A 13,100-nucleotide genomic window follows, 5' to 3' on the forward strand; every position below is an offset into this window, starting at 1 on the left:
ATATTGTATTACCATACATACAATACATATGTACATGCACGTGTAATGAATGAAATTTGACATTATATTTTCTTTATAATAGTAATTCATTTAGAAATGTTTTAATGTATGGTATAATCAAATAAGAAGTATTTTACTAAATGTTTGAATTTTTTTTAAATAAACATAAAATGTATTGAGCTTATGTCTACACTTTGATAAGGGTTTGGTACTCTCCCTACTCATTTTATCTGCACTGTAAGGCATATTTCCTTAAAGAATAGAAAAAAATACGCTGGTCCATTGTGCCAACACTAGATTTGCGACCCCCAACAGCACTGTCTTCTTATTTAACTGTTGCTGTTCTCTCTGAACACGGTTGTCCAAAACTCAATACATTGGATTTTGTAGATGTAGTTGGATGTAATCACTTTTTTAGCACCTGGTTCGGATCCCAGCCTTATCAGTACCTTCCATCTGAAATTTTGTGTTCACTCAGTTGCTAATTTTTAGTGCTCATAACTTTCGGTTATGTTCGGTTCGCCACGAAGGTTTGAAGAAGGAAACAGCGCAGTCCCTATAATATATATATATATATTTATATCAGCGTGACTAGCCATGTGCGTCTATGCGTGTGTCTATATATACACGAACTAGTCTTTAAGTTCGCCGTCTCTCTTGCGTTATCGCCACTAGCCTTGCGTTATCGCCATATCTGCCATATAAACTAAACGATCAAAATCCAGTTCTTGGATCAGTGGTGCAATCAATAAATTGTTCAGATTGGACCACTATAGCATATAACTGACTAGCTTCGGTGTAATCGAAGTTAACGTTTTTTCTTGTTTTTAAGAAAATTTGGGAGATTTGATAACCGCAGCATCAAATTAACAAGGACATACTTTGAAATGCAACTAATAATAAAATAACATTGATAAATAAGAAACTATGAAATATGTTTTCGTGAGTATATTTTTTATTGTCTCAATAAGTTAATCTATAAATACACAAGTTAAGTGCAAATAATGTTATTTAAAATTATTAGTGAGCTACTGTATCTACATACAAATTTTAATTTCTTTAGCATATACAATATCCGGTGGAAAAACATAAAGGAAAATAAGTATCATTGTTAAATTTACTTAAAAGAGTACCTTAAAAATATATATGGTAATTCATTAGCTTCTATTATTTGAATTGAACAGGTGGTCGATTTTCAAATGGCTCATGAAGAAATTTTACACAAACAGGAAGAGAAGCTTCGAAACGAATTGGAAGAGGAAAAACGCGCAGCACTGTCACGCATAGAATTTGAACGTGCAGAGAATGAACGTAATTTTAATGAACGCATGCAAAAGCTGGAATTGGAACAACTAAAATATAAATGCAATAGAGAAATACTAGAAACGGAACGAAAAGCATTTCAAGAAGAAGCACAAAATAATACCGACAAAACTCCTGTAATTACACCTTATACGCCAACTTTCAAATCAAACTTTCTTGATGACATCAATAATATTATGCAAAACCCCAGTGATAAGAGTCTACATAAAACACAGCTAATGGTATGTATTATATTTGGTAATGCAATTTAAATTGTTATATGATTTGTTTTACACTTTTATATTTATGCTTGAATTTTTTAACGCAATCAAATTTTGTTCACAACATTTATCATCAAAAATTAAAACAAACCACAATTTTAAATAATTTACAATACGAACAAATGTCTGTATCAATATTGTTTTAAAAAAAATTTGAAAATCGGACGAAACCAACTAATTGTAGTACCTGTGTACATATATATATATGTATATCCAGTAGCGGACAAAGCAATCCAGACAGTTAGATTATAGTAGTTAATCAAAACAATTCTTCTTCTTTTTGAACACACAAAAGAGCATATAAAAAAGGATTCTAAACATACTTTTTTTCAAATGTATGAAAATAAACTGAAAAAGAAACGAATAACGTTATATTAAAATTAGCTTTCAATATTTTGTTGGGTTTGTTTTGATTTTTATGATACGTTAATACGTGTCGGCATAGAATCCACTAAACTATAAATTTTCAAAAATGGAATCAAGGTTTTTTTTATGAAACTTTCTTTGACTCATGCACAACAACTTTTCTAAAGATCATCACATGATCAAATGCATAGTTTACGATTCTACAAAAGGAAATACTGACAAACATTCATTTATATATGGATTCTTTGTCCGCTACTGCATATAACTATGTAACAGTATTTCTCAAAATGCACAAATTATGAAAAAAGGATCATTAAGAGCGTTCGGTAACAGATAATATCAGTTATATTTATAAAGCTCCATAAAATATTCATGGATTTTGACTTTTTGATAACGAACTGTATATGGATTATTTTTTTAGGTAAAGGAAGCTACGCAACGGTGTCGTAGTTTAGGTATGCAGGTAGAGTTTCGACACTCACAGGTTCTTGACGAATTCGGCATATTTCATACCGTCGTGCTGCTACATGATAAATTTCATCAACATAAAGCCGAATGGCCTATCGCGAGGCTCAGTGTGTGGCTCGATATGGTGCGTAACAATGACGATTTAAGTGCCGATAATGTGTTCAATTGTGTAGATATGAACTGGGAGCCACTGGAAGGTGACGATTGCGCAACACTAAACGATTCATTAAACTCGAGTCGAATTTCACTAAACTTAAACATTGTCAAGGAAGCTTTATTGAAAAATCCAATTAATAAATTGCACTTATTCAACACATCTTCACATTCACCATCGCCCATTAAAGCGTCGTCCTTAATAAATGATGAATGTTTCGTGCAGTCATCGTTGCCGGGAAGATTCATAACAAAGAAAGTGTTAAAGTACGACGATTGTATTGACTCATCGACAAAAAACACACCAAATATATCGCAAAACTTGACCACAAATAATTCCACTTCGAACTGTAATAATTTAAGAATTGATTTTAACGCATTGGCATTGATACATTTACGTGATATGGAGCGTTCCGCATCACGGTTAAGAATGCTATGTAATCGCTTTAATAATGAGCAAGAAAATGTACCTAACGACATTTCTAGTGAGGGACAGCAACGTTTTAGGGACTCACTAATGGAAATTGAGAAAATTATGCATGGAATGCGTTCTTACCTTGATCGAAGTCAAATCATCGACGATGGTGAAGTACCGGCAGCTAAAATGCAAAAGGCTGTACGTTTCCTCATAGATTAGTATTTAGACGAATATTATGTTTGTATATTCTTTTTATTAGTAAAATCTGTGTATTTAATATTCTGCACGCTTAATGTTTATATTTTAAATAATATAATATATAATATTATTTAATATTATAATAAAAAAATTAATTAAAATGCATTAAAATATCTATAAGTTCAATTTGATGATGTGGGCCCAATGATAATTCTGCAAATATTTTTTTTTTAATTTCTTACCGTTTTGAAAAACGGCGCGATATGAATATACATTTTTACTATGTGTTCGGTTTCAGTAAGTCAAACTGTCTGGCACACGCGGTCAAATAAATGAATACGGTTACTATTTTAATTTCGACATCATCTGGCCCGATATGTATTCAGACAAACCATGCTATGAAAAGAAAATTAAATTAAATTTTTATACTCCCGCAACATGCTACAAAGAGTTTCTTCACGCAAACCCTAAAACTAAATAAGATAGATATAGGGTTATGTATATATAAATTATCAGGATGATGAGTTGAATTCTGGGTTAAAGAAGGCGTGGCCTCGCCCTTAATAGGTTTTATGTACATATCTCACAAGCCTCTAAAGCTATATGAACCAAGCATGCCGATGATGAAACCTCGTGACGTGCAGGGTTCGGAGCAGGGTTGCGAATTTTTTTGATTTAAATGAACCCGAAAAAATGTTAATTCTAAAGCAAATTCTTTTTTTAATTTTTCATTATTTGCTTAAGATTAAAATTTTTTTTTTATTTAAATCAAAAAATTAATCCCGCGTACCGGGTTAAAAAAAAAATAAATGTTTAATCTCACTACCAGATTGACAAAAAAAAAATTCAATCTTAAGCATATAATTAAGAATCAAAAAGAAAAGTTGTAATATTTTAAATTTTTAATCCCAAACGTCTTGGATTAAAAAACATAATTGGATTTTTTATCCCACATTTTATTTTTTTAAATCGAAGTCCTGCATATAACACAATTTTAAATTCAACCTGATTTAATTACACAATGCAAATCAAGCACAAATGAAGTTATTCGATATCGGATCATAATTGATCAATCCCCCTTGATAAGGAATATATCGAGAGATATAACAATGAAACTTAGATAATGTCTTTTTTTCCTGGTAATAATATGTCCTGATACCAAAAGAGGATATATTCGGGTCAATAACACTCATAGCTCTCATATACCCAATATAAGGATTTTCAAACTTTCGGTTGGCTTTGTACCGTATATAACAGACAATATGTGAGTGATCTTAATGAAACTCAAAGAGCATCGTTTTCTAGTAATAATATGTCGGTTATGATAAAATCGGGCCAATACTACTCGTAATCCCCATATACCTCTAATATGCTGGATATGTATATCGGTTAATATGTAAAATATCTTAGAAAATATTGAAATGCTTTCACAAATTACCCCAGCTCTCATACATATGTATGTATGTATATACAGATTAATTAAATTTATCTCTGTGTATCAAAATTAAATTTCACGTTGTTTGTTCGCAATAAACTCACAAACTACTAAACCCATTTTAATAAAATTCTACATAAAAGATAGGTAGTTTATATCTTAATGTATAGTCGCGAAATTTTTTGATAATAATAACCCAACGATTACCCTCCTCCCGCCCAACCGACGCGAGGGGCGCAATCCGCATAGCCGAGTCAGAAAAATTTGCTGCAAAACTGCAAAAAAAATTTTATTATAAGACAAAGGGTTTAATTATCTGTAAAATTCTGACCGATATGGTGTAAGGTAAGTTATTCACTGAATTAGGTAGATCTGCTATGTTAAAAGTTAAAACATGTCATATCTACTACTACATACATACTACTATTTTTAAAAACTCGTTTTTTATTAATCATCTAAAGGAACTAGTAGACTTTGTTAATTAATATAAATAAGTAAAATGGTGATAGACTCGGTATAAAAGTTGATTTTACAGTTTTTCTTCAATTACAATTGAAGTACGTTCAATTCTGTGACAATTCTGTGAGCAACAGTACATACGGGATTTAAGGGGGAAGTAAGGCTAATTCGTGTAAAATAATGCCCATTTTTATAACGCTTTTATTAGCTTCACTGTATGTTTGTAACTTTTTTTAAGTGACACTAAAACTGAATAAAAAAAATTTTAAAGTTTGTTTGGCACAAAAAAAAATGCGCCTAAAACTATGCAGTTTTAAGCATGAACTATCCATGTTGTCATTTGAATAACAAATTTACTCAAACACATCCTTAAACAAAATGAAAACACCACGTGTGGCTAAATAATAAATATGGATTAAAGGAGGATACCAGATTAGGAGGCCGAAATTCGAGTGTTTTTTGTGATTTTTTTTAACTGAGAAAGAATACTTAGAAATCGTTTAAATTTGCAAGGTAGTTTACTAATATTTTGAACTACACTTTTAAATTTTTCGATGCCATTTCCGCCGGAAGTGGTGAAGTTATTATGCATTCATTTCTTCTTCTTGTTTATATTTTGATGATTTTGTGTTATTTACAATCTATTCGTATTTTTATTGGCTGGAATAGGTTTGTTTCCGAATGGAAACGGTGATAGTTATCACTATCTGCTGGAACAGCGTTTCGTAACCTAAAAAACTAGCAGAAAAGAGAAAACTAGCTTGAGAGCGCAAGAATTCTGAGAGACCTGCTAGTTTCTGCGACTAAAATTTTGTCCGTATTCAAGACAACGCCAAAAATACTTGGTAGTTAAGTTTACTCTTAATACACAGGCAAGTTTTTGTCGTGGAGGTATAACATGTAACTATACCGAATACAAAAAATGCTATAAACCGAGTACTTTTCAACTAGGAAGATACAGCAATGACTTTGCTGAGTACACAACATTTAGTCAGATAAGGTACAACACGACGGCCTTCGGACAATTCGGCAATTAGAGATTATGTGCTGTCCCATCTGGTGAGACTCTTTAAGGATAATCTATCGCAATCACATATTCGATAAATATGGAGTATTGCACAGGCCATGGCTAAAGTAGGTTAATGAATAATAAGTATTAAATCCATTTTATATTTTAGCTTTCTTTATATTTTTAAAATAAAATTTTTACAAGTAATTATTATTATATATTATCCTTAAAGTCCAGAAACCTTTTTTTCCTATATATATTACAAAAGCAATAAATCGAAATTCTCCGTATTAGAAATTCAGCAGTGAAATTGCTTATCGGAATTGAAAATAACGCTTACAACTTTCTGTGCTAAATACTAAACTCCTTCTTGGTTATATTATATATCTTTGTACATTGTTAAAAAAAATAACTGCAATCATTTTTTTTCAGATTTCTAATTTAATAACTAAGCCTCTTTTATATTAAAATAATTATGTTCTAAATATTAAAAACTTTCTTTGCGATATATCTTTATACTTTGTTAAAAAAAATAACTACAACCGATTCATTACTTCTTAGTTAGTACTCCTTTTCTAAACAATAAACCTTTTTTATACATACATACATCGTTAAAAAAAACTGTTTTAACTATCACCGATTTTTGAAACATTTTCAATTTTATAATTAAGCCCTATTACCATCTTACAAAATAGTCCGTTATCTAAACTGGTAAAATCTGTAATGAACACATTTGTTTTAGGTGATTCATTATCCAGAAAGGGTCCTGGTATTTGTTCTTCAATCCACGGTTTCAATTTCTTGTTAACTTTTTTCGCAGTTTTACGTAAAGAAGAAAAGAACCTGAAATTTCTTTGGTACTAATCTCATGTTATACATTGATATTATATTAGAATAATCACCTTAGCGTTATGTATTTGCCAGAAGGTGTCAATACACATTGTGAGACGAATCCTTGAGAAGGTTTTCTGGACAAAAGTGATTGTTGAAGATATGTTTCAAGTTTCTTAATGGAAGTAACATTTGGCCATGGAGTCGGCCAAGTATTACTTGGCCAAAATTCTTTTGGCAAAGGCAAGGGACAACGCCGGTAAATTAAAAATATTTGTGTACCCAACGTACTACATCTATTCAATGTAAAATCTGTTATGGTTCCATGAAATTTAGTGTACAGCAGGGAGTCAAATAATTCCAGTAAAAGTTTCTGTAGTTGGGCATGATGCAACAAATTCATATCGTAAAAATGCTGAAAGTCCAAAATGCAAATCTCTCCCTTATTTGAAAGTAAAAAGCGCTTAAGTTCTCCCAGTGGTTCAAAAATTTCCATTGCAAAGAGTCCATGAGCAAAAAAGAATTTATCGTTATTTTGGCATACTCGCAAATCGAAATATCGCACTCCTAACCACAATTGTTCCAAAACACTGGAAGACTGTGTTTTCGCCCAACGTCTCACACACCAAGGGAAAAAGAAATTCAACCACCTTGTCGACCGTTCTGCATCTGGAGCAGGCTTTGCTCCAGATTTTATTCCATATGACATTGTATCATGAGAACCTTAAAAGTTCAAATAATAATAAAAAAGAGATTGTTACTAAACTTAGGTACGTGTTTAAATTTGGAATCTTGATATGTACCGGGTATTGCAAGATTGATGATTGGCAAATTGCGCAGTTCATTTGGAAGTGATGTCATCCATTGACCGTTGTCATCCATTATTTCTTTCTTGTTTCTAACTTCATGGGTTCACTTATATCAAATTACAATTAATAAATTCTAATAGTATGACAGCAGACAAAGCATAATAATGTAAACAAAATCACAATTCAATATTCGCAACATATCGATAACCGCGATAGTTTTTTTCTTATATAGTGTCTTCAATGACATTTTATGCTTCAAAATTATTATACAATGTAACTTTGTGTTTGAAATCTACCGAATGGGAATTTAGCTAAAATAGGCAAAGTAATAATCTATAGTATTTAATAGTTTATTTATTGAAAAACTGTTTTATTGATATTAAACTATCATCATTTACATTTACTTTATTCATTATTAAATGTCATAGTTTGCTTATTAAGCAATTTAGTAATTCAACATGGGTTCGGAACGGATCCTTTGGTCTTGACCAATCAACACTTAATAACTGACAGAACCATTTTCACCAAGTTTTTAGCTTACCTATAAATATAACAACTGACAGATGTTTGCTAACCAGATATTAAGAAAACTAGTAAAACCACCAAACATTCTTTAAAAAACTTATTTTAAATTAAGATGCTCTTCCTAGTTCCTGAGCTGGGTGGGAGCCATGTTTATCTGGCAATCAATCCGACAATTGGTTGCCCACAATTATCTACACTCAAAATTGGTAGTACTTATCGATAGTTTTTATCTTAATGCAATGTGGTTGGCAACGCCGTGACCTATTTGAATTTGTGTTCAAGATTTTCTTTTCCTAATATTTGAAATTTGTGCAATGGAAGTTTATGAATTTGATAAGTGTTTGCTTGACCGCTTGGAAGAATCTATGGGAGTTTTATCTTGGAAAGATGAAGTTATACCCGCATCTCAAGTACGTTCCGAGTGGTCATATTATATTGAACTTCAGATTGAACCAGCAGGTACATGGTGCGTCATTAAACTACATGGCATATTCTAAAAAGGAAAATTGTATTTTAAAATATAGGTTGGCAAGCACTATGGAAGATTCCTCGAGTGATATGTGAAGAATTATGTATTAGATATCCAACTGTAGTTTTCGGTTACGTGGAGCAAGTTATTTTTAAAGATTTGAAAGCTATATTTATTATACAAGCAGTTCAAGATGAAGACATTCATATACCGGAGAAGCACGAAGTTTTCTTGAAAGATCTATGGCCTACGAAAGAGCAAGAAAACTCCGAATTAAACATTGAACGAACTGCTGATTGTATTGATCGTTTAAGGTTCTTTTATACTCATGTTTGGATGCCATGGGACAATGATAACGATGACGACCTTAATTGGGTAGAAAAGCATTTAGAGTCACGTATCCGATTTTGCTATGACTTGCGTAAAAGAACAATGAAAAAACCCTTGGCAGCCCATATACGTAAATTGCTTACAGAATCTAAGTATTTACAACAACGACGAGAGTACCTAGAACTAGGACTTACTGACGAAGACGAAGCAGACCTCGAAGAAACGATGGGTAAAACAGAAGTAACTGATTTAATGAGATTGCACTTGCGCCTAGCTATGATTCGCAATGAAATTGAATTATTAGAAAATCCAGAAATGAGAAAAATTTTTCAAGAAATAAAATTTCCAGAAGTAAAATATTTCAATGAAAATGAGCACAATGACATATCTAGCGAAAGAAAACTTGTACAAATTTATTTTGTAATGACGCCATGCATACTTGATCAACAAATATATTTAATCCAAATTGCCAAGAAGAGCATTCCAAAAGATGCTTTGGTTCAAACCGTTCCCACATTGCAGGTATGGTACACTGTTTGTTTCTGGATTCATACACAAAATTCAATAAACTCTTTTTTAAGGAAATTTTAAACACTTGTAATAATTATGACTGTATTTATCTTTCACCTGGCCGTCATACTGTAAAATTTTTGGAAAATATGGCCGATGGCGGTAGGATATGTGGTCTTACTACAGACAAAGAGAAGTTCACAAAATCATCGGATTACTTTATTAAAGAAAATGTTTCGATATCGTCATCAGATGAAGAAAGTGTTCTTTTTGTTTTCGAAATGTCTTTTACTATTGAAAATGTAGTCTTAGACTGTCGCAACGTACAAACTGGAATTTTAGTAAAAAGTGGAACATTGCGTCTGCGGAATTGTATTTTAATTGGCGATGGAAAAACAAATACTCAACAGGGCATTATATGCCATAAAGGAACAACCGTTATTCTTGAAAAATGCGTTGTGGAACGATTTGCAACCGGTGTAACTGTAATGAATGAGTCATTGTTACAGTTAAAACATACAAACGTTTTGAATTGTAAAATTGGCATCGATTTGAGTGTTCACTCAAAATGTCACTTTGATGATTCTAAAATAACGAATTCCCTTAATAATGCAATACATGTGTCAACAGTCTTCAAACCACAAAACCTTAATGCCAGGTATACAATTTTGAACCATTTAGAGGAGTGGGCTAAGTAAGTAATCAGTTATAGGCAAACTGGATTAATCGTAATTTTAATATATTTATTAATTATTTTAATAGATACTCTGACGCAACTACACCATTCATTGGAGAATGTCAGTTCAAAGGTTGTAAAGTAAATGTATTTGTGCAAAATATATGCAAAATGATTATTTCAAGAGATACATTGAATGTTTTGAGTGCTAATGAGAATGGTTTCGAAACCCCTATTAATAAGGACCAAACGGCGAAAGTGGAAGGTGCCATCAAGTCATATTAACAAAGTTAGGTTTAATATTATACATAATTCTTAATCGACACAAATTATATATTAACTAAAACAATAAATAAATATTTGCCCTTAACTTTATATTATATGGATGCATATATCAATATTTAAAATCATATATGTACATATATTAAAACTATAAGAGAATATAATTAGGGGTGTTGTAGAATCTTATAGTTGTCGGAATCAGAATTGAAATCGATTAAAAAAATTAAGTAGGTGTCATGAATTCAAATATTATTGCTTTGACGTTCGAAACAGAAATTATATCGGTTTTGGGTATCACGGAAACCAATTTGATCGGTTTTGTTATCAGAAAAAAAGCAAAAGTATAGTCGCTGACAGATTTGAAATGTAAGTTATGAAATTAATTTATATTATTGTTACGATTTAATAATAATAGTTTCTACATATATGGGAAAACGTAAGAATAAAACACAAAAAGATATTTTAAGAGAATTTACGAAATTTAACAGTTGATAATGTGATATAAATGTATGCAAGTAAATGTAAACCAAATTTAACATGCGATTCCCCTGGTGCATCAAGTAGATTACTGTGCTCTCTTAATATTTCCCTAACCTAAAAGAGCGTAACTCATTGTAAACTTTAATATAGTTTATTTAGTATTTTAAATTAAAAAAAAAAGCTTCCAAATTTATTCTTTTGCAAGTTTTGTTACATTAGTAAACAGCTGATTCGAATATTAGTTTTGGGTATGTTCCAAAAGACGAAAAACAATCAGATTCTGTGACAAAATTGAAAATCAGAATTGGTTTGCAATCTGACAACTACGCAAATCTGTCTTGGATTCCACAACACCCATGAATAGTCTCTAACTGTTACTATATGCAAGTATATGTTTGTTTGCGAACGTCGTAACTATCATTAGCTGGTCAAGTTTCTACTAAAAAAGCCTTGTTACTCAAAAAACTAGCAGAAGAGAGCTTAAAAAGCAGAGAGAGAAGCTGGAGAAATTTTTGATTGCGAAATTAGACAATATTCACGAACTGGGCCAAAGTGGAGAGAATGAATGTTAATATCACAGTAGATGGCATTAAAATTCCGACTGTCAACAACAATATGAGACATTTTCGGTTATGCAAACTGCGCAGTATTTATGATGCAACCGGTTTGAAAAAGCATCACTGCTGAAATATCATAAATAAAAATGCTAAATTGAAGTGTCGCAATGAAATGTCACACTGCATAGAAATCACAATTCAACAGATTTCTATATCGTGTCCTGTGTTCGGTAATTAAATACATGCAAAACATATTATCCTCTATTCGTCAATACCTATTTTATCTACGAAACCGGGAGATGCTATACCAAAGTACTACCATGAGCAAAACTTTGTAAACTCGAAATACGAGTAGAAAAAAAGAGAAGTGCATAACTATCAAAGTGGGACTTTTATTTAACAATCCAGTCATCGAACTCAAGAGTAAATTACAAGGTAGATGATTTATTGAGAAATCCGTTACAATTAGTGTCAGAAGTGGGATTGTGAAATAAATTTCCAAGAAAATAATTATTTAAAAATGGCCAAGTTTAACGACCTTAAGATTCCATAATTAAAAAAGGAGCTGGAGCAACGTGGTTTGGCGACACATGGATAAAAAACTGTATGAAAATCACGGATGCGAGAGGCCATGGAGGCGGAAAACATTAATGATGACGAATATGTTTTTCAATTGGAGTTAGAGGAAGAGACTACGAAGGTAGAAGGAAAGAAAGAAGTTTAATGCTCGTCAAAGATAGTGGACATGAACATGACTTTTGCTGCAATAGTGCACAAATATAGGCACAGACGCCAGAGCAGTATGCACGTACATATATCGCAGGTGGCCTTACAAATAGCAGGAGTGTCATCAGAAATTAAGGTACAATAATCCCAACTGTCGTCTCAGTTAGAAACGCTGCACGTATATAAGCACAAGTGCCCCCACAGATGAAAGCTCAGGATGCAAAGATATCGCAGGTGATATCGAAATGACGGCATCTGCAAAAATCAGCCGGAATGAGCACAGGCTGGCTCCCGAAAGCAAATGCCCTGTAATCTTCATTTCACAAATTACCAGGAATATGAGTAACGTTACTGTATTGGATGTGTAGTAGCTGAAGAAAATACTCAAGTTTTCGGAAAAGTAATGTGCGAGATCGTAATTGAAAAGGCAGCCGTGGTACACAATTTTATTGCTGCATATGTCTTCGACGAAGTCATAATTGGAGTAGACTTTCTAGCAAATCAAATAATCAAAATTAACATGAAGGGTTATGACTTATACAAATATAGAAGTGCCACTTATGTTCGGAGATGATAATAATGACAACATTAGACGAGTGATAATAGCAGAGAGATGACATATTCTACCAAAATTTAGAAGAAGTTGTTTGGGCAGAAATATATGGAAATTATAGTACAAACAAGTTGTGGGTTGTTGAAGCCACAGAACAATCTACACCAAACTTACTTGTAGGAAAAACTCTGGCTATGACAAGACAAGATAAACTTGTTCCAGTGAGAGTACTTAATGAGTGTAACTACACTACATCCGCAGGC

The 13,100-nt window shown here is 32.1% G+C and overlaps 3 protein-coding genes across 3 annotated transcripts in view; 2 read left to right on the forward strand and 1 right to left on the reverse strand.

The window, feature by feature from the left end:
* neb (kinesin family member nebbish) overlaps positions 1-3,372 on the forward strand; it is a 29,471-nt gene extending 26,099 nt beyond the window's left edge. The window contains exons 4-5 of the mRNA XM_036376461.2: positions 1,185-1,544; positions 2,371-3,372. Coding sequence (XP_036232354.2) covers positions 1,185-1,544; positions 2,371-3,207 — 1,197 coding nt within the window. The 3' untranslated portion in view covers positions 3,208-3,372. The remainder of the gene's footprint in view (positions 1-1,184; positions 1,545-2,370) is intronic.
* A 2,873-nt stretch (positions 3,373-6,245) lies between these two features.
* Positions 6,246-7,934, reverse strand: LOC106624708 (PI-PLC X domain-containing protein 3). The gene is made up of 3 exons (XM_014244477.3): positions 7,724-7,934; positions 6,992-7,643; positions 6,246-6,932 (listed from the first exon to the last, which is right to left on the reverse strand). Exons 1-3 carry the CDS (start codon positions 7,800-7,802, stop codon positions 6,716-6,718), a joined length of 948 nt encoding a protein of 315 aa, XP_014099952.2. The 5' UTR covers positions 7,803-7,934; the 3' UTR covers positions 6,246-6,715.
* A 541-nt stretch (positions 7,935-8,475) lies between these two features.
* On the forward strand, positions 8,476-10,619 carry nesd (nessun dorma). The gene is made up of 4 exons (XM_014244474.3): positions 8,476-8,713; positions 8,779-9,575; positions 9,635-10,257; positions 10,326-10,619. The coding sequence occupies exons 1-4, from the start codon at positions 8,569-8,571 to the stop codon at positions 10,522-10,524; spliced, it is 1,764 nt and encodes a 587-aa protein (XP_014099949.2). The 5' UTR covers positions 8,476-8,568; the 3' UTR covers positions 10,525-10,619.
* The last annotated feature ends 2,481 nt before the right edge of the window (positions 10,620-13,100 follow it).

The sequence above is a fragment of the Bactrocera oleae genome, chromosome 3 (genome assembly GCF_042242935.1).
Source record: "Bactrocera oleae isolate idBacOlea1 chromosome 3, idBacOlea1, whole genome shotgun sequence".
Classification (NCBI taxonomy): Eukaryota; Metazoa; Arthropoda; class Insecta; order Diptera; family Tephritidae; genus Bactrocera; species Bactrocera oleae.

Excerpts from the sequence above, each read along its gene's own strand:
- LOC106624708 (XM_014244477.3), bottom strand. The coding sequence starts at position 7,802 with ATGGATGACAACGGTCAATGGATGACATCACTTCCAAATGAACTGCGC. Across the intron at positions 7,644-7,723 it reads CATCAATCTTGCAATACCCG|GTTCTCATGATACAATGTCA; the intron begins GTACATATCAAG and ends TGAACTTTTAAG. Across the intron at positions 6,933-6,991 it reads GGCAAATACATAACGCTAAG|GTTCTTTTCTTCTTTACGTA; the intron begins GTGATTATTCTA and ends AAGAAATTTCAG.
- nesd (XM_014244474.3), top strand. The coding sequence starts at position 8,569 with ATGGAAGTTTATGAATTTGATAAGTGTTTGCTTGACCGCTTGGAAGAA. Across the intron at positions 9,576-9,634 it reads AAACCGTTCCCACATTGCAG|GAAATTTTAAACACTTGTAA; the intron begins GTATGGTACACT and ends CTCTTTTTTAAG. Across the intron at positions 10,258-10,325 it reads CATTTAGAGGAGTGGGCTAA|ATACTCTGACGCAACTACAC; the intron begins GTAAGTAATCAG and ends TTATTTTAATAG.